Source organism: Canis lupus, chromosome 2 (assembly GCF_011100685.1).
Source record: "Canis lupus familiaris isolate Mischka breed German Shepherd chromosome 2, alternate assembly UU_Cfam_GSD_1.0, whole genome shotgun sequence".
NCBI classification, from domain to species: domain Eukaryota; kingdom Metazoa; phylum Chordata; class Mammalia; order Carnivora; family Canidae; genus Canis; species Canis lupus.
In genome coordinates, this window is record NC_049223.1 from 29,226,212 (window position 1) to 29,246,331 (window position 20,120).

Sequence of the window (20,120 nt, forward strand, 5' to 3'; positions counted from 1 at the left end):
CCAATAAACTTAAAAAAGCCCACATTTACCATAACACCATCACCCCAACAAAACAGAATTTTTTGAATTCCCACTGTGAGGTTTTTTAAAAGCCTAAAAATAGATGAGGGAAAGAGTAGAACCAGGGAGATTAGACAGAAAACTGATAGGAATACAAAGGTGTGAGACATGAAGTCTTTGTTAAAACAAGAAAAACAACACACATACAACCCAGCAGGCCTCAATACCAAAGATGAAGTAGAAGTTAGACCCTGCCAGATTGGAAGAAGTGCACTACACATGCAGAGGTGAGGTGAGAGGGGACATGGATGTGATGTGAGCTCAGCCTGGGAGGAGAAGTCTGCGGTGAGAGTGGTACTTTCTGTCCAGAAGTTGAAAACACAGAACTAGAGCAGTTGGTCATTTGTTCATATAACTAAACTTTATTATTCATTAAGCAAGCAAAACTGTTTTTTTTTTTTTTTACTTTTTCTTTTTGCAAAACTGCTTTTAAAATTAATCTACTGCCTTTTAAAACCAAACACAGGGCTCAGGATTACTGAGCATCTTGAACAAGCTCTTTAGAACTCCCACTGGACAAATTAAACTTACAACTTTCTACTTTTTAAACTGATTGTGGCCCAGAAAAATATTCCAAATACCACTGTGTGCATTTAGTTCTAAAAAAGCCTCTGTACACTTACACTCTTGTGGACTGTTCACATCCAGGCTGTATATAAACTAAAAAGGAGGGTCTATTTTGGGAAGGTCCAAACCTGTACTTTACGGATTTATTTACAATAGGAAACCCACCTACTTAGTCCGGTTAGCTCTGAACTCAAGGATATAGCAGGAATTCTTGGTAAATTTCAGCTATTCTTAGATTAATTCAACACATTATCTTGCAATTGCAATTCGTCTGCACTGCAGTGTGTAAGTTGACAGGAAGAGTGTTTCTTACCAGGCTGTGGCTGCTTTCTGATTCTGAGATTCTGTTTGCCTTTTACTAGATTTACCCTCTGCTTTTGTGGAGATTTCTTCATGGGTGGCTTAGCCCTTGGAACAGTTTTGACTGGAGATTTCTCTTGTTTCCTTGCCCTTTTAGCATTCGTTGCCACTGGAGCATCTTTAGAAATGGGAGCTTCTCGGTTTTTCCTATCCAATTTGGTTGTCTGTACAAACTGTGCAGCCAGCACGTCAGCACCTTATGTAGAAAACACACTGTTTTTTAAGGGGAAGGGGGCTCAAATACTTATCAGCAATAGTTTTTCCTTTGACTTCTTTTCAGAGGGGTAACTTTAGTAATAGGGAAGAAAATATCAAATTTGGGGTATTTCATTAAAATATTTTTTAAACAAAGCATAAGTTAAAAGTTCTCATATAAATATAAAAATATGATCTAAGCGTCAGACTAGTCCTGTCAGGTGAAGAAGAAAATGTCAGGGTAATAATTTTATAAAGCAAGGCATGACTTAACTAAAGAAAAAAAAAAAAAAAAAAAAAAACATTCTCCATAATCTTTCCTGACTGATGAGGCAGGTAAGGGCTGAGGATGGTAGTTTGCAGCACTGGGGGATGGAGAATTCGATTTATGGAAAAGTAACAGCCCCCACAAGGCGATGTAGATGAAACTGTAATTGCACTGCAGAGAAGAGACTGTATATTCATAAAGAGCGATCTTCTAGATTTCGCTTAACTAGTCCTAAATATCCAAGTCTTAACACGACTGGAAAAATTGTCTTTATGGAGCAGACAGAGGAAGGTCCACAGAAGAAGCCTTCACCTGATTTAACTTCCTACAAGCCTTTTACAATGCTTCATCTCTCTTACAGAGTACATGGCTTTGCTTCTCACATGGAAGGAAACAGCTAGGAGGCAAGTACGTAGGAAAAAAACTCATGACTACCTGCTAATTTAACACAACAGAAAGTGTTTCACCTCTTTCAAGAGTTAAAAAAAAAGTTAATGTTCCCTTTGAAAACTTTTTTTAGCTGTTCTCACCAAAAAATTAAGTCCCAAATTTAGTCAATAAAAATATCACACGAGTATTCACAAATGTTTTAAAATTACAACATAGAGAAAACATACAGTTGACCCCTGAACAACAAGGTTTGAATGGATTCCTTTTTAATAAACCTAAGTACAATGTATTATTAACTTATGATTTTCTTTTTAAAGATTTATTTGAGAGAGAGTGCATGGTTGTGCACACTCGAGTGGAGAGGGACCAGAGGGAGAGGGAGAGTCTTAAGCAGACTCCAAAATGGGGCTCAATCCCATGACACTGAGATCATGACCTAAGCCAAAATCAAGAGTCAGATGCTTAACTGATGGCACCATCCAGGGGCCCCCATGATTTTTTTTTTAAAGATTTTATTTATTTATCTGAGAGCACATAAGCAAGAGAGTGGGGGGAGGGGCAGAGGGAAAGGAGAGAGAAAATCTTAAGCAGACTCCCCACAGAGCAGGGCTCATCTCATGATCCTGAGATCATGAACAGAGCAGAAATCAGGAATTGGATGCTTAATCAACTGTGTCACACCCAGGGGCCAACCCCCTTATGATTAGCACTTTTTTAGTAGCACTTTCTTTTATCTACCTTACATAATTTTAAGAACAGAGTGTATATTATGGAAAACATACGGAGTATGTGTCAATCAGCGATCTGTACTATCAGTAAGCTCCTGGTCAACAGGAGGTTATGAGTAGGTCTGGGAGATAAAAGCTATAGACATTTTCTCACTGCATGGGGGCTTGGCACTCCTGATACCCACGTTGTTCAAGGATCAACTGTTTCTAATTGAGAACAGGAAACACAATACTAGTTTAAGAAATTGTGATGACTGTTAGTGAAATGTAGAAAAGAGAGCAATTTCATTTTATTTTTAGGGAGTTTCAGAAAGGAGTGGTTTAAAAAGAAAAAAGCTCTGGCATCTCTTAATGTGTACATTTCCCTGGGTCTAATTATTTTCCTCTGTACTAAACAATTAAAGTTATAAAGCAACACACTGTTTTGTTTTTAATAATAAGACTTCTTACTCTATTACTCCAGCTATTTACTAAAATTTTTCGCACAAAAAGGGCAAAATATAAATCAAGTGGGGAAACAGCTGACTAAATTGAGAAGAGAAAGAACCTAAGATGAGAGGAACAAGACCTAGGTGAAGCTCCTGGCAGCGGCACAGGGAGGCAGGAAGGCTGCACACAACCCAGGTCTTGGTAGGGTAATGGAAACATGGAACAAGATGATCCCCCAGGGACCATCTGCAGCACTCCATGCCAAGTTTCTCAAGTTCGTAGGCACAATCCACTAGTGGACTGTAAAATAAGTTTAATAGGTTGCAACCAAAATCCTTTCTTAAGTGAAACAGGATAGAAAATACCAGATTATAGTATGCACAGTTAGGGTAAATATTTTTTGAAATTTTTGTTTCAGTCACATGAATTTGCATGCAGTGGACTATACAACATGAAACAATTCTTATAGTGGATGACATTAAAAACATTTGAGAAACAGGGACAACATATATGTTGAATTATAATTTATTTTATACCTTATAGTAAACTGGTTTATATATAGAAGAAACTCAACATGGTTGGCCTGGAACATATCTGTAAGTACTTGTATGGTCTGATTCACTGCTGTCTACTGCCATACTTCGCATCGTCCTCATACACACTCCATTTCTCAAACATAAGCCAGAAATAACTATCTGCTAAGTCACAAGGTAAAGCCTTAATTATCTAGAATCCTGAAGACCTGCATATCCCTTATGTTTTCCTCTTTAAGCACCAACATTAGGGTTAGCACACCTCTTCTGTGAAGGGCTGCTGGTCCATATGGTCTCAGTCACAGCTGCTCACCTGTGACAGCAAAGTGTGGAGTAGCCAGAGACAACAGGTAAATGCTTGAGGAGGCCTCTGGCCACAGTTCACTAACCCCTTCTCTAAGGTGTCACGGAGCACATGGTTCCCCACTTTAAAGCAAAGCACACTGCACATAGGTAAGATGACTCTAAGCCAAAATTGTTCTACTATGCTGTATTCACCACAGTGCATCTGACTATATACTGAACAGCTCCAGAGTCTGATTCTCATTAAATTTTCAGGGGCGACAGAGCCATTTGTGAAGCTGTTTCAATATATAGGTCTCTAGGCCACTGGTCACTGTCTCAATAGGTCTATGGTGGGATCTAGGTGACTATTTTTAAAACTGATACACGCGACAGATGGGAAATTTTGCCCCAGACTGCTTGAGGTTTGGGGAGTCCAGGCATTTAAGTCCCTCTTCATACATGTTCAGACTATTTATCACTTCCTGCTGCCATTGGTGACCCTGGTTTTAGAAGACCCTCTTCTTCCACCCTTACTCGTCCAAGGAAACTGAATCCCCAATGCTTAGAATGGAGTATAAACAAGTGAGTGATGGTTGGAACCACTTTATAGATGAAATATGAGCCCTTGATGAGGGCTTTGGAGGTATCTTACAGTTTTTCCTATTTCTGGATTTTCATCTGTCCTCTAGATTGGTGCTTCTCAAACTTTAGCATGCAGATAAATTACCTGGAGAGAAATGTTGGTGTTTCTAGCAACTACCCGAGACTGCCCAGCTTGGGGTACAACAATCAAACAGGAACCGTGTCAGAAACCACAGCTACTTCTAACTGCTCATTTAACAATCCACAGAAATTCTACTTACCTCTTTTTCTTTTCTGAGGGAATGGTCCTTTAACTAATTTGGGAGTTGTTGGAGAGTCTGAACCCTTGCTTGCTCCGCCAGGAGTTCTTTTGGGGAAGGGGCAGCATAAGTTCACCCTTTTACTCTGCACGGCAGGTGGCACACTCGACTTTCTCTTGGGCTGAACTCTCAAATTTGATGCCGGGCTTAATAGAACCACTGCTCCTTGACTTACTTTAACCATTTCTTCAGGATTCTTTTTGGTTTCAGTTTCCTTTCTTACTTCTACCTCAGAGTCAAGAAATTCAGGATCTGGAGTCATAACTAAGGAAAATCCTGCATCACAGATTCCATCTGAGACACAAGGAGACTGAGGACACTCTGCCAAGAAATCTAATGCAGCAGACACTTCCAAAACGTACCCACTAGGATCTGAAAAATAAGACTTCAACTGAGTTAAAGACTGTGAAGGGCACTTTTCCGCTGGAGGAACCAAGTCAAAGCCATTGGATAGTTGGCCCAAGAAGGCAGTCTCCTGAATTCCATTTTGGGAAGCAGCAGTCAACGAAGGGCCTTTGTCCACCTTGAACAGTTCCTGCAAATTGTGCTTGACTAACATGTTTGGACAGACTCCTTCCTCAGTAAATGACTTCTTTGCTTCTAGTAGGGCACAATTAAGGGCAGGTAAAATAGGTGTCACCTTCGATGAGATGTTGTCAACTTTCGATTCTTTCAGCCCTAAAACATATATACATACATTCAAACCTCATGTTTTGTCTCTCTCTTTTTTAATTTTACAAAAACATTCAGGAAGAAAATGTTTCAGATTACAAAGTTATGGGATGGTTAAATATGGTAGTGTTTTGAATCGGAATCTAAATAGCCATTAATAGAAGACTTGTGGGTACATATAATGAATATATGTATCTCTCTGTATTCACGTAACATTCCCCCCCTAGCCCCCGCAACACCCTCCCCCCTCCAAAAAAGGGTAATTCAAATGCAATCACTAGGTTAGAAGGAGGAAGGCAGACCTGCCTCCAGCTCCACCTCATCTGACCAGGAGCCTAGCATGAGCTCAGGTGTCATTGCAGATTTGCTTTCAAGCATACTTTTCAAAGCTCATTTCCTGCTTTAGAAATAGGTCTTATTTAACTTCAAATTCTTTTAAAGAAGTTACAATGCAAACTAGCTGACCTACAGAAAGTAGAACCTTTAAGTAACCTTCAAATCTCATTGTAACTAACTATTGGTATTAAAAGGAAATAAACATTTTTTTAAAAGTAACTAAACTGACTAATCTTGTGTTCTGCTCTCTCTCCTTGGCTCTCTCTGACTGAAATGCAAATTTTTCAGCAAAACAATAATCTAAAGGAAAATAGTAAGAGGTAAAAAAAGAGAAAAGGTCAGGTTACTGAGAAGTGGGTAATAAAGTTCTAGAAAATATAAGACATCAGTAACTCTTAGAGGAAAAAAAACCCACGAATGACAAAGGCCTCTGGTGTCTACTGAACTGAACTGAGTCACAGCACTTTTTAAAGAAAAAGTAACTGCAAAATTAAGAAACGCCAAGTCAGGGAAGCCTGGGTGGCCCAGCAGTTGAGCATCTGCCTTTGGCCCAGGGCATGATCCTGGAGTCCGGGAGTGGGCTCCCCGCAGGGAGCCTGCTTCTCTCTCTGCCTGTGTCTCTGCCTCTCTCTGTCTCTCATGAATACATAAATCTAAAAGAACGACAACAACAAAAAAACAAAAAACAAAAAACGCCAAGTCAGTCCTAGCTGAATATTCTTGCCCTTGAGCAGGTATCAGGAAAAGGAAAGGAATAGCAAATATGGATAAACAGGAAAATGTGGCTAGACATTAAAATAAAAATTCCCAAAAAAAAAAAAAAAAAAAAAAAAAAAATTCCCTTCTTTGAGCAGGTCATCATTTAAAAAGTAACAAGTGAAGGAAAAATATTAAAAAGTTCTTATATAGCACCAACAGTTCACAATCAAGAAGTATTTTTCTAGACAACTTCATAATTTCAAGAATGTGGAAAGGTGGAAACAGAATGATTTGTAATAAACTGTTATATAATCTATGAAAAGGAACTTTCAAAGTCTGCTTAAGCAAAGCGTGCATTTAAGGTACCCATAGTTCTGAGCCTCTGATTGTGCCCAAGTAGACAATGTCTCAAGGCCCCAGAGGAGGATGTGAACACAGTAGTGTAACGCTGCACTACTAGCCTGTGCTGTGCCATGGTGTGTGGTGTGGGCACCGGTGTTGCTCAGCTGGCTGGAAGTACATTTAAAAATAAGGATGCAGTCCAAGGTCTCACAGATGAGGAGAGGCGATATGGGATCAGGGCTGGAAGGCAGCTAAGGAGTCAGCTTAACTGACGGTGGACAAATTCAGGTTTCAGCCCATCACCTCTGAGGTGGTCCTCACATGCAGACCTGCCTTGGGGGCCGCTAAATCGACCACACATGGCTTGAGAAATACAACAAATGCTTGAGAAGTACACATAGCTACTGCCATCATGTTCTTATAACTTCAAATGTCTTGCTTCATTCAAAGTGATGCCCAAGACAGCACAGTTCTCTGCTTTGAGTAACTGAATACAATGTTTAAAAATCAACTTTAAAAACATTTTTGTATTGGTTGTAGCTTAATAAATGCTATATGCCATTTTATGGGGTTTAATTTTTATTTTTTAAAGATTTTATCTATCTATCTATCTATCTATCTATTTATTTATTTATTTATTTATTTACTTACTTACTTATTTGAGACAGAGAGAGAGAGCGCGCGCACGCGCGAGCATGTGTGGGGGTGGGGAGAGGGGAGATGCAGACTCCCCGATAAGCAGGGAGCCTGATATGGAACTTGATCCCAGGACACTAGGATCATGACCTGAGCTGAAGGCAGATGCTTCACCGACTGAGCCATCCAGCTGTCCTACAATTTTAAGTTTAAAGACAGTGTGATTATAAAATCTGAGGGAAACATCCTCATAGGACAAAAAACAGTGACTCCTATACTTTCATTTATTTGTTCCACAAACATGTTCTTCTTCTTCTTCTTCTTTTTTTTTCCCAGTACTTTCTACTAAACCCAACACAGGGCTTGAACTCACGACCCTGAGATCAAGAGTTGCATGGTCCTCTGACTGAATCAGCCGGGCCTTCGACATTTGTTATTCAGTTGTCTGGTACCAGTAGGGGATAGGAATACAGTAGGATACAAGAAAGGCAGGTATTAAATAATTATACAAAGAAATACTGAAATGATACTGCTGATAAGCCTGGAGGTCCCACCGAGAGGAGAGTGGAGGGAGCAACAGCTGATATTAAGCTGACACTGGATAGACAGGAATAACAGACTCAAGGGATGCTTCCCTGATTTTAATTCTTATCTTCCCCCCACCTCAGAGCCTTTTTAGACTCTGTCTCCTGATCTCCCTCTGAAATTTTAATACCGCAGATACACTGTGTATCTATTTATATCCTGTAAGAGTAATATCTTTTTTGCCCCCATAAGCCAATCATTGGTCTCACAGGGGTCAACTTTAGCTGACGAAGGGGAAAGAGACGAGCTGTTGAGACAGAGGGAGCCGAGTCTGGGAAGGCCCCAAGTCCTGACTGCCGGGCACATGGAGATGACCATGTCCCAGCCACAGCTGTTCCCTAGCACAGGAGTTCTGTTTGGGGTGTGAATTTGAGGAACACCTGAGATATCTAAGGGAAAATGTCAAAATTATCTGAATAGCTGTATGTGAAGCTCAGAGGAAAGGCTAGGCCTGCAAAAGAGATAAAGGGATCACCCAGGGAGGCTAAAGAAAGAGTGATTTCAGAGCAAAAAATGTTACCAGCGCCAAGATGAAGGCTGAAAAACATCCCCAGACTCCATGAACCAGCCATCACTGTGTCCTTACCTGCTAGAAGGGACGGATGGAATAAATGTAACCCATGTAGACCTGTCTGCTCAGCTTCAAAATCTACACAGAATAAAAATTGTAAGAAAAGTGATCATATAAAACAAAAGTGAACATACTTAAAAATGGTTTTTCAAAAAAGTTCTCCTTACTTGTTCCTGATATTAAGGCTGATGATGTAAATAAGATGAAAAACCCCCGATCTTCTAAGCATTTGATGATTGCCTTAAACATTAAAAAGAAAAAAAAAAAAAAGTGAATGAAAGATCCAGTCCCTCTCTCCTCCCTCTACCACACTCTGCAGTGGACTGTGAGCTCATGAAAAGTATAAACATAAAACAATTCTTGAAATGTTTGTGAGAATCAGGAGAATTTTGTTCCCAGTACCAGAAACTGCAAGTTCCTTAGTGTTCAAATGATCTTGGCCCCATGTGGCCCACGTATAAGAACCAGAACATCAAGATTAGTTTCAGGATAGTGTTCAACTATATAACAAATCAGTTAGAAAAGACATTTTAGTTTTTCACTGAGATGCTGGACAATTCATACTGCTGCCTACGCAGCCAATCTGTCACCATTCAGCCACTACAAATTCAAGGTGACTTAGACCTGGGATTAGCATCATGAGCTAATGTTTATACAAAAAATGTAAGATGCCATCCAATAAAATAATCCTTCAGCAACCTAAGAGAAGAAACTAATAGAAAATAACATAATTAGGTCCAGTGGCAGCACAAGATACAAACGAAAATAAATTCTTCCTCTCATTTCTCTCTACCATAGGCTTCAGTGGAATCTTGAGCACAAGGAAAAAAAAAATCCTGAAATTTTCATCTTTCCAGTAATTCTGGGAATTTTTCTCCAGATAGCTGGGGACGTTCTCTAAAAGCTGTTACTGTAAATCATAAAGATAACAGCTTTTCCACTGGTCACCATTTCAAAAGCTTATGAATTCATTACAGAAAATATCCAATGTTCAGACAGTAATTTTTCAGTTAAAATAGAAACCTAAACAAAATACACCATTTTATAAAGCGAGAAAACATTCTATTTCAAAGATTGAGAGGTCATAAGCCTACAAATATAGAGAATCAATAAATTATTCAGTAACAATTCAAGTATGAAGAAAAGACTTTGGATGATTACACCCCCAGGATCCATCACTCTACACTGCTCTGACAGCCCTTGGGCACCTGACAGTTTCTGCTTTTGTTTCGTCCAATCTTACAACAGTCTTTTTTTTTTCCTTACAACAGTCTTATCTGTGCTCTGGCACACAGTAAGGACTGACGAAAGAATTACTGAATAAATATACCAGTGTTAAATATATCCATAGCTTTGGTATCTAGTTAGCTGCATGTATAGTTCTGTCTTAATTTTTTACTGCTGTAAAAAGCTTAAGTGACAACAATTAGCCTCCATATTGTTCTGTGTTTTCGTTTTGTAATATAGATGAAAAGTAAAACCTACCTACCTACTGAAAACCAAACATTTTGATCTTATAAGAAACATGCAAATAAAACAAATATGTATCTTATTGGTCTCTCAGATTATGAAATGAAAGGGCTGAAGTTCCTATTTTAACCTTTGTGGGGAGAAATCTTACAATCCTTTACATATCTACTAGACTCTTTGATTTACACACAGAAAAATACAGCCATCTATGTCCTTAACAACCTGTTAAAAAAGAGAACTCTACTGTTCTCAAAGGTCAGTGTTGTAGGTACAAGTCCACATACACTTTATTCAAGGAACATTTATTGCTTTTCCTCTGTACATCAGATGCTTAAGATACAGTAACTGCCCTCAAGGAATTGAATGTCTCGGTGGCGAGATGTCTATGTAAAGTACTGTGACGAGGCAAGAAAAAAAGCATGGGAACCACAGAGTATTATGCTAAGTGAAGTCAGTCAGAGAACAACAAATACCTATGATTTCACTCACATGTGGAATTTAAAAAACAAAACACACAAAGGGGAAAAAGAGACAAAATGAAAAAACAGATTCTTCACTCTAGAGAATGCACTGCTGGTCACGGGGAAGGGGGGGTGAGAAACAGGTGATGGGGATGAAGGGAAGCACTTGCTGTAAGGACCCTCGCGGGGGGTGGGGTTGGGGGGTGTATATGGAAATGCTGACTCACTGTATCGTACACCTGAGACTAATATTATACTGTCTGTTAACCAACTTAAATTAACATAAAAACTTCAAAATAAAAGAAGAAAAAACACAAACATGAAGGAGGAAGGACCTGACGTAATCTGTGATCTGTGCTCCAGGTCTCTGCTACTTTTGAGATCATTTGCACTTACAGTCACTTCATGAATGCATTTTCCGAAAACACCTTTGGATTCTTTTCCTTTTAATTTCCAAATATAAAATGGACTATGTTATGCAAAACGACACGGCCCACACCCCCTAGCAGATACTCAATGGACATTCACTCAGCATCCACTGCAGCCCTGCCACCTCTCTCCGTGCTGTTGAGCACTACCATGGACTCAACAGGACAGACCCTGCACCCAGTCTGGGAAGGTGGGCTTGGGGTGGCCTATGCGGATCAGAGCACCTCATTCCCTGTCAGTTACTAGATGAGAGACATGCAGATGACATACACTGGTCTAATGAGAGTGAAGTAAAGGTGAGGAGGGGCTCTCTCTCTGGACACACACAGGACAAAACTAGTGTATGAGAGAGGGCAAGGTGAAACAGAGTCCTAAGCAGACAGTACCTGAACTGGCTTTATCATCTAGAACTGAAATGTAAGCCTGTTCAATCCTTTTATTGTTTAAGCCAGCTTGGGTTTCCATCACACGTAACTCCAAGTATCTTAACTGACTGCCCCAAGACTGTCACAGCTTCACCATCCCTATTTTCCTTTCCTGATTTCTTGCTATCTACTATGGGGACAGTGCAGCATGCCACCAATGGGCTCACAGGTGTTAGATTGCCATCCTACACTCAAAACATCTCCTTCAGGATGTTTAGGACTCACTCACAGAAAGTCAACATCTACTTCTGCACAGTGAGTTAACAAAATGGTTAACAAAATGTACAGAAGTCTCTGGATTGTTACACGTCTCATCAGTGTCTACCTTTCTACAATACTGAAAGAGTGGGAGTACTAGCATTTGGTTTTTCCTTCATGTGTCCACGGATCAATAAAGGTCTTATTTATTTATTTATTTATTTATTTATTTATTTATTTATTTATTTATTTATTTATTATTTCCAAAGGTGACTTTTAAAGAAATATCTCACAAGTGGTCCTTGGATTAATATAGAAACACTAGGAATCTAACTCAATTCTTCAGTCATAAAACAACAACAAAGGATTTGGGGAAAATTGTCTTCTTATTCTTTAAATCAGGAGTATCAACTGACCAGCAACATGAAAGTAAACTGAGACACTAAGGGGGATGAAAATATTAGACAATAAACATTAAGTCAAGAATATGTCAATAAACACTAGGTTATGAAAATCGTTTCAGCAAACTAAAATAATTCACTCTAGATACAGCCAACTAATAATCAGATCTCAATTTCTTAATTCAAGGAAAAAATAATATTTTAAATGGATGATTCTTACCAATTGCTCATTTTTAATGTATTCTGTTAGTTTATTTATTTTTTCCCCTTGTTTGTTTGATAGTTCCACCTCATACAACCTGAAGCATATATCTTGGCAACAGACTGTGGAGAAAAATCAGAAAAACAGAACCTTTTTTATTTTAAAATGTGGTAACACTTTTTTATAACTAAATTATTCATTTTATATGTTAAAAAGATGAAAGAAGAACTAGAAATACTCTTAAACATTTAACATTCAATGGTCTTTGTTATAAAACTCAATAAAAAGTTACTGTATCAAGTATTTGAAAACAATGCTTTCATAAATATGGACTCTACTGCAGGATTTATCAAGATAAATACATACTATATAAATAATATAAACATCAGTGTTCCATGAATTAATCTAAATGACCAGGAAATTTCCTTCTCGTGTTTTCTGCTGCTTTTCTTCAGCTAGAAGTACATAAGTAAATAAAAACTACCACCACAAAACCTCTGTTCTCCTTGAAAGGTACAGGTATGAGTTGCCAACTCTTTGTAAGCATCTCTCTGCTTGACTCCCTCAGCGTCCTATAGTAAAGCTGGTCTCTGCCACCTTAGATGAAACCACTTTTCAGTTTCTAGTTAGCCTCCAAGGAACTACATCACACAGCAACCCTACAACTTTTACCAAAGGCCATTCTGCGAATCACTTAGGACAAAACCACAATGGAGTGTGTACGTGTGTGCGTGTGACAGAAATAAATGGGAAATAACTGGAAGAACCCAGGGCGTGCAGTGTATCATTACATCTAAACAGACCTTTTTGCTCCAGGTAATTCTGTTTTCTAAACGCAGCTTCTGGTAGTCTTTTTTTCAAAGATGACACTTTCATTACATACTTAAAATCTAGTTCATGTGGTCTAAAAGACAAAACACCACCATGCAATTTAAGAAACATGTAAACTACAACTTCATAATTTCCTAATGTAAATGCAAACAAAAATACCGTAACAAAAAGCCCTTAAATTGACAGAATCCAAATCAAATAATGTGTCTATTCAGAAATACAGATTTTCAAATATATGACCCACACACCATGGTCTACAAATATCTCCACATTTTCTGAATGCACATGTATTTTTGAGATAAGCAAAATATACATAGGTGAATGAAAGAACTATGCATATTGGAATGAGAATTTTCTAAAAATTATGCTAAGAGTTGACAACTTTTGACAATACTGGATTGCTTACCATGCCATCCTTATGCAACCACAGAACAATTAACAAAATCAAGAAAACAATAATGATATAATACCATTATTTAATCTAAGACCTTATTCAAATTTAAACTGTCTCACTAAGGGGCTTTATAACAAAAGAAAACAAATTTTGTTCTGTTTTAGCATCCAATCCAGGATGACACACTGCATTTAGTTCATGTCTTTTTAGTCACCTTCAATCTGGACAGTCCTCTGGTCTTTATCTTGAATGACCTTGGTATTTTTGAAGACTACAGACCATGTATTTTGCAGAATGCCCCTCAATCTGGGTATGTATGATGTTTCCTGCTGATTAGATTGGCAGGAATAGCACACGAGTGCCACTGTGTCGTTCTCCATGCATGCTTTCAGGAAGTACATGATATTTATCTCACTGCTGGTGATGCTAACCAACTTAACCATTTAATGGATCTAACGACTTCTCTCAACGCTCATTAGTTAAACTCCACAGTGACAATGAACTTTCCCGTCTCTCCCATTCATTTATAGAATTCTTTTTCTGAGAGAGAGGGAAAACGCCCTCACACACGTATTTACAGGGAGTAGGGAGTGGGGGGAGGGGCAAAGAGGGAGAGAGAGAATCTTAAGCAGGCTCCATGCCCAGTGCAGAGCCTGATGCAGGGATTGATCTCACCACCCTGAGATCATGACCTGAGCCAAAACCAAGAGTTGGATGCTTAACAGACTGAGCTACCCAGGTGCCTCTACTTACAGAATTCTTACTTTATTCTCGGGGTTCCAATACCACTCACTCCTCCCTCTTAAAACAGATCAATCAATAGAAAGAAAATGAATTCTAATAGCACACCTGTTTTCAGCTTATATTTCAATAAAATAGGTCTATCTTTGAACAGTGTAGGGTGCAAACTAAGAATAGACCAAATAAAAGATTTCATAAGATGCACCAAAAGCAAATAATTCTTTGTAATGCAAATATATGTAAAAGCTACTCTAGTTAATAGTGGTCTAGGAAAATCATGAGAAAATTACAAAATCAGCTCCTTCAACTCTATTTAATAAAGACTCAACAACAGTACTAAGTGTCTATGACCTGCTACATCTGCCATCTAGGCAAATCCAATTTGTTTCTTGGGGGAGTCAAACATCTAGTATCAATTCAATCTGCAAGGTCATATTCTCATGAATGGATTAAGACACTAAAATTTCAAAAGTGACTTGTCAAAGATTATAAAACTATTTCAAAGCCAATTCAGAATTTAGACCTGAATTTAAGTTTCCTGTGCTCTATACATCTGCCCCAAAGTACTATAATCAAAAACCAAGTCCAACTGCTTTGCTTCACACCAGAACCAACAAACAAGACCTCAAATGACAGGGGAAAAAAGCCCAGACTAATACTAAAGGACACAAACTCAATACTTACAGTTGTGTTGGAACAGTACCATGAGAGGACCACAGAGTTATATCACACAGCAGACAGCCTTGAATAATTAATTTGCCTTGCCACAAAGAGGTGATAGCTTTAAGAAATGAGTAAGAAAAAAACTAATTACTTATGAGCCAAACATTTATTTAAAAAAACGTAAAAGAACTAATTAAATAATTTCTTACCATTTTCACGGAGTTCAAATCTAGGGAAAAAGAAAAGGTATATTTATAAGAGCAAACAAAACAGATCCACTAAAATATAGCATGTGTGTAATTACTTACACGCTTCTAGGAGCAGATGCGGCCATCCTTTTCGGTTCCCTGTACTGAAAAGCTACAATAACATAAGGACAGATCTGCCTGGGCCGCTCAGTAACAGTGCTGCCTGCAAGTTCATAGAGGTAATACTGAAAGAAGAGAAATGAAGATTATCAGGGTAGCACTACAGAATTCCATCAGCACCAAGTTTATCTCAACTCCACCCAGTCCTGACATTTAACACATTAGATTCAGAAATGTATCTTTGGAATGATTTATTCCCAGGTGACTATACCTGACTCAGTTCAAATGCACGAAAATGACTCGTCTTGTGAGAAACCTTGTTAGTATTTGCAGCCACGTGGCAATCATAGCCAGAAGATGGGCTAGTATAGTTAGTGGTATAATTCTCAGACACAAACTTGACTTTTCCCTAGAATGAAAATATTAAGACTAATCAGAGGTCTTCAAATGGCAATAATTCTACTCTAGGATTCATTTAAAAGTAGCCTAATAAGTAAGGATGTGGATGTGTTACAAACAAATTGTGTTAACAACTATGGTTCTTCGAGAATTACCTTAAGGGCAACAATAGTTTTAATTATCCATGAGACTCTTAACGTTGTATTTAAAAATCTGGTACGTCTGGGCATCTTTCTGGGGTAAATGATCACAGCTTTTATCATAACATAAAAAGAGTACATGAATCACCCCAAATTTAAGAGAACGATTTCTTTAAAAGAAAAACTAACTAATTGAAAAGATTAGCTTAGTCAATGATTGTAACATAAAAGGTGACAAATGAAAATTTAAAATTTCACAAGACAAATTTTCAAACTGAAGTAATAAGTTACCAATTATAATTTTTAGATCAAGTTACTTTTATTATGGCAGGACCCAGTAAATCAGCAAGGAACAAATACACAGTAAAGTTACACATCTCGATAACTGGGCCCGATTACTGAACAGGCCACAGTATTTCTGATTATGGTTTTCTCTTCATCACGGATTACCAATCAAGGTTACATTCCAATGAAATATCATACTGATTTTAAAAGCTGTTGTGATTAATATAAGGACATATGTGGAAAAATACACAAAATATATACCAAAATGAGGTAAAGTTGTAGGAAACTTTTATTTTTATCTTTGCAGGAAGAATCTAATTTTTTTTTTTTTTATATATTAAGGTCCTGTCTCTTCATTCATAGCACCACCAGGGACAGTAATAATATGAACAGTGCTTCTGAGTGAGCAATCACAACCTGCATCTTCTCCCTCTCAATACTTTATGTTGTCAGGCATGGCTGGCTTTTGAACAGTAAAGTCAGGAGAACTGACAGCATAGAGGGGAAAACTGAATAGCAATGTTCACCAGACAGGGCGGGTACAGGGCCAAGAACCCCAGGGCCAAACACTGAATGAGGGTTATCTGAGCCGAGACAGTACATCCACGGCAGTAGCTCTCTCAGAGCAGGACGACAGAGGGTGGGTGTGGGCTGCACGCCAGGGTGATGCTATGTTCCCTCCAGGTCTTGGAGACAAACTTTAGAATGTGAAGAGTTCATACTCTTAAAAAAAACACCTCAGTAGTGTTGGTTCATAATTAGAGAACTCAAGATAGTAAGAAAGCTAAAAGCAAAGCAAAAACAACAAAACGAGAGCACAGAATACATCCTCACAGAGCCCACCAATCTCCAGAGTCACAGTTTTTCTAGGAACTACCTGAGTAAAAATTCTAATTGTTCAATTCACTTATATTGATCTATTTGAGAGTGCTTAAGCATTTCTGAGATCAGCCATTACAGATGCCACATAAAGCTGTGAACAGGCCTGGATGTTTAAGGGATAAAGGAATTAAGGCTCTCTTATTTCAATAATTTGAACCAGAAAATGAAACTTGCTTTCTAAATTCCTCTCTTGTGACTGTAATCACATTGTTTTCATAGGCTGCTTCTTGTATTCTGTTAATTAATGTTTAAAAAGTGGCACTGTGGGCCAGGGTGAGAGGAAGACTTTACTGATTACCTTAGGTATTGTTTTGAGAGCTGTTTTTAAAAAACATATGCATAGATCATGTAACAAATGAACAAAAAAGCTTCGTCTTTAGAGGAAAGCAAGAATAATGCAATTATCTTTTCTGAATTTGGATAGCTGTCTTCGGTGACTATGATGTTTAGCAAATGATCTGCCAAGAACATCACAGCCTAATAACCTCTAGTTTTTAAAAGAAAAATTACACAGAAGCACGTACGGGCTTTACCTTAATTAGGTTAAAAATTACAACATAACCAGACTTCCCGTGATACCATGGTCTTGCATGAAGATAGTCTGAGTACTTGGAAATATACACACCTATAAAAGTGTAAGATACAGATTAATTCACACTATAAAAGGATTGTTTACTCATATGCATTTCACATGTAGGGCTATCCTTAACTGAACAAGACAACACAAAAGACCTAAAAGTCAACATTAAGCTGTTTTGAAACTGCTTATGTTTTAAAAACTAATTCGAGATATTCTAAAAGTATGGAAACATTAGAGCTAAGACAAGATGTATCTGATGGACAACCAATGTTCTAGTTGGGTACAATAACTACAAAGAGACAAAAGTATCACATTCTTGGTAAATTCTAACTTTATTTTTTCCCCAATCATTCACTGAAAAGGCCTATCTATAATAATCTGATTCTCAAGTTATTTTTTGCAAAAAAAAAAAAAAATCAGTCAGTACTCTTATTCAATAAGCGCTAAGGTCTGCTACATGGCAGGTGTGTGCTGGGCAGCAGCCACACCAGAGAAGATAAAAGAAGGTCCTGCCTTGAAGCAGCTTATTTTGCTGGTCTGTCAAATTTCACATTTGATCTCTCACCACTGTAGCCACACTGCAGCCCAGTATGGAGTAGGTACTCACCTATTTGTCAGACATATGTATCTGAAGACACAATGAAATGGAAATAAGCAATTATATTTGCTTACAAAAGGAGTTCTTTAAACAGAGAGGGGGATGAAATTCTCAGAGAACAAAGTGAACAAAAGTAGAAAGCACAGAAGATTCTAAACTGTGTAGGAGAATGGGCCTCTAAACTGTGGAGAGCAGGGGAGAAAGCATGGGAAGCTGAGGCTGAAAGGGAGGCTTGAACTGAGTGCTAAGGATATTGGTAGGACCTGCTCTTCAGGTGAGACCCACACCCTGCAGCAGAGGTCCACCAAGGGTTTTCAGCAGCAGACTGCCACTTAAGACAGTCTCAAGAGGGGAGAGTCTAGAAGCAAGACCAACCGGAAAGCTACTGTCGGAGCTGAGACAGGAGAGGAGGGTCCCCAGGTGGCGGCAGGGGAATCCCACAGAGATTCCTGAACTGAGACATTGCTCGAAATACGAGACAACAGTGAAAGCACTGTGATATCCTGGAAAGAACATAAACTCGTTCCAGTCAAGTCTTTCACTTCCTACTAATAACCAGGTGACTGAAGAGCAGGTCACTTGAGTGGGGGCAGAGGTGGGCTGGAGGGACTTGGGTCCTGGATATCTAGTCACAGGGTCCTCAGGAAGACTTAAAAAGATCCATAAACTTTTAAAACTCCAAGACACTACATTCATATAAAATATTACTATTACTCACAGAACTATCGATTTCTATTTGAGCCAGAAACTCTAGTACACACATGGCCAGTAGTGCTATTTGATTACCCACCCCTGTATGTGTTTAAGAACAAAGTGTTATTTGATAGGAATAATACAGTTTCTACTCCAGCACCCTGCTAAAGCCAGCCTCTTAACATTGACCATATAATCAGAGATTAGAGTAATGTAGAATGAGGCTTAATATTCTGGAAATGTAACCTAAAGTATTTAGTTATAATTTCCTTTCAAATTCTTTAACCAAGTGAAGGAAATAATGCAAAACATGATCTGTTAAACAAGGGGATGGGTACATCATACCATCCTCTCTTCCCATGTTAGCATGTTTTACAATGAAAAGAAAGGGGGATGAAAAGCAATAAGAAGGAAAAAAAGTTTTATATAAAATGTTACCGGGGTTATGAATTTATTGTCCCTTATGGCCGTTAGAAGAGCAAAATGTAAGTTTTAAAGCATTTTGTGTTACACAGAGTGACCACATAACCCAGCAAATCCACCGCTGCGTCTATACCTAAGAGAAAGGAAAACACACGTCTACACAAAACCTGTACGTGAACACACACAGAGCAGCATTTCCAATGCAAACAACCAAATGCCCCTCCAGCACTGAACAAATAAAGAACACAGGGTAAAACCATACAATGGGATATTATTCAGCCTAAAGGGTGAGGAAATACTGGCATAAGCTACATCGTGGATGAGCCTTGAAGACACTGAACTGAGAAAAGAACTCACAAAGCATCACATATAGTATTCAATTTATCTGGAATGTCTGGACGAGGTGAACCTGTAGAGGTGGAGAGGAGGTTCATGGCCACCTTGGCCGATGGTGGTGGGGATGGGGCATCACTGCCAACAAGCACAGGACTTCTTTTCAGGGAGATGAAGAAAATAGTCTAGAGTGGACTGCGCTGACAGTAGCACTACTATGAATACGTTAAAAATGCTGAACTGCACACTTGAAATGAGTGAATTGCAGGGGATATAAATTTTATCTTGATAGAGCCGTGAAAAAGAAAAGGTCAGCAGGGAGCTGGCTACCCCCAATCTCCACACTGCTAGCACCTGATAGTGCAAAATACCCAAATACATCCCCTAGGTCTTCTGCTCTGTCAAACTCTACTCCCCAGTTCTTCCTCCACTGGGCTGCTCCCTCCTCCCCTCCCCTGCCCTTCTTCCCTCCCTCTACTCCCCTTCTCTCCTGCTCTCCCTCCTCCCTCTCCTCTCTCCACCCACTGGTCCCACAGGGACCAGTTCTCTTTTATCTTTTCCTTCAATACTGCCCCACGAAACAGTGAAACAGTATCTTTGGCTTCAACTAACACCAGCCCCGCCACCTTGAGCCTCCACTTCCAGTTCTAAACATTTTCCCAGCTATTTTTACCATCAGAAGGGTCTCCTCCAGAAATACCTAGGA

The 20,120-nt window shown here is 38.8% G+C and overlaps 1 protein-coding gene across 7 annotated transcripts in view; it reads right to left on the bottom strand.

Annotated features, from left to right (window-relative positions):
• The window catches only part of TASOR2 (transcription activation suppressor family member 2), a 74,122-nt gene that overhangs the window by 24,171 nt on the left and 29,831 nt on the right, over positions 1-20,120 (bottom strand). For 4 of the 7 annotated variants that reach the window (XM_038530194.1, XM_038530201.1, XM_038530199.1 and 1 more), the window contains 11 exons: positions 17,321-17,412; positions 15,353-15,490; positions 15,082-15,206; positions 14,983-15,002; positions 14,795-14,891; positions 12,948-13,048; positions 12,163-12,266; positions 8,726-8,798; positions 8,574-8,636; positions 4,679-5,395; positions 941-1,183 (listed from right to left, as the gene is read on the bottom strand). In XM_038530194.1, coding sequence (XP_038386122.1) covers positions 941-1,183; positions 4,679-5,395; positions 8,574-8,636; positions 8,726-8,798; positions 12,163-12,266; positions 12,948-13,048; positions 14,795-14,891; positions 14,983-15,002; positions 15,082-15,206; positions 15,353-15,490; positions 17,321-17,412 — 1,773 coding nt within the window. The remainder of the gene's footprint in view (positions 1-940; positions 1,184-4,678; positions 5,396-8,573; positions 8,637-8,725; positions 8,799-12,162; positions 12,267-12,947; positions 13,049-14,794; positions 14,892-14,982; positions 15,003-15,081; positions 15,207-15,352; positions 15,491-17,320; positions 17,413-20,120) is intronic. The other 3 variants (XM_038530197.1, XM_038530198.1, XM_038530195.1) reach the window with 2 other exon arrangements.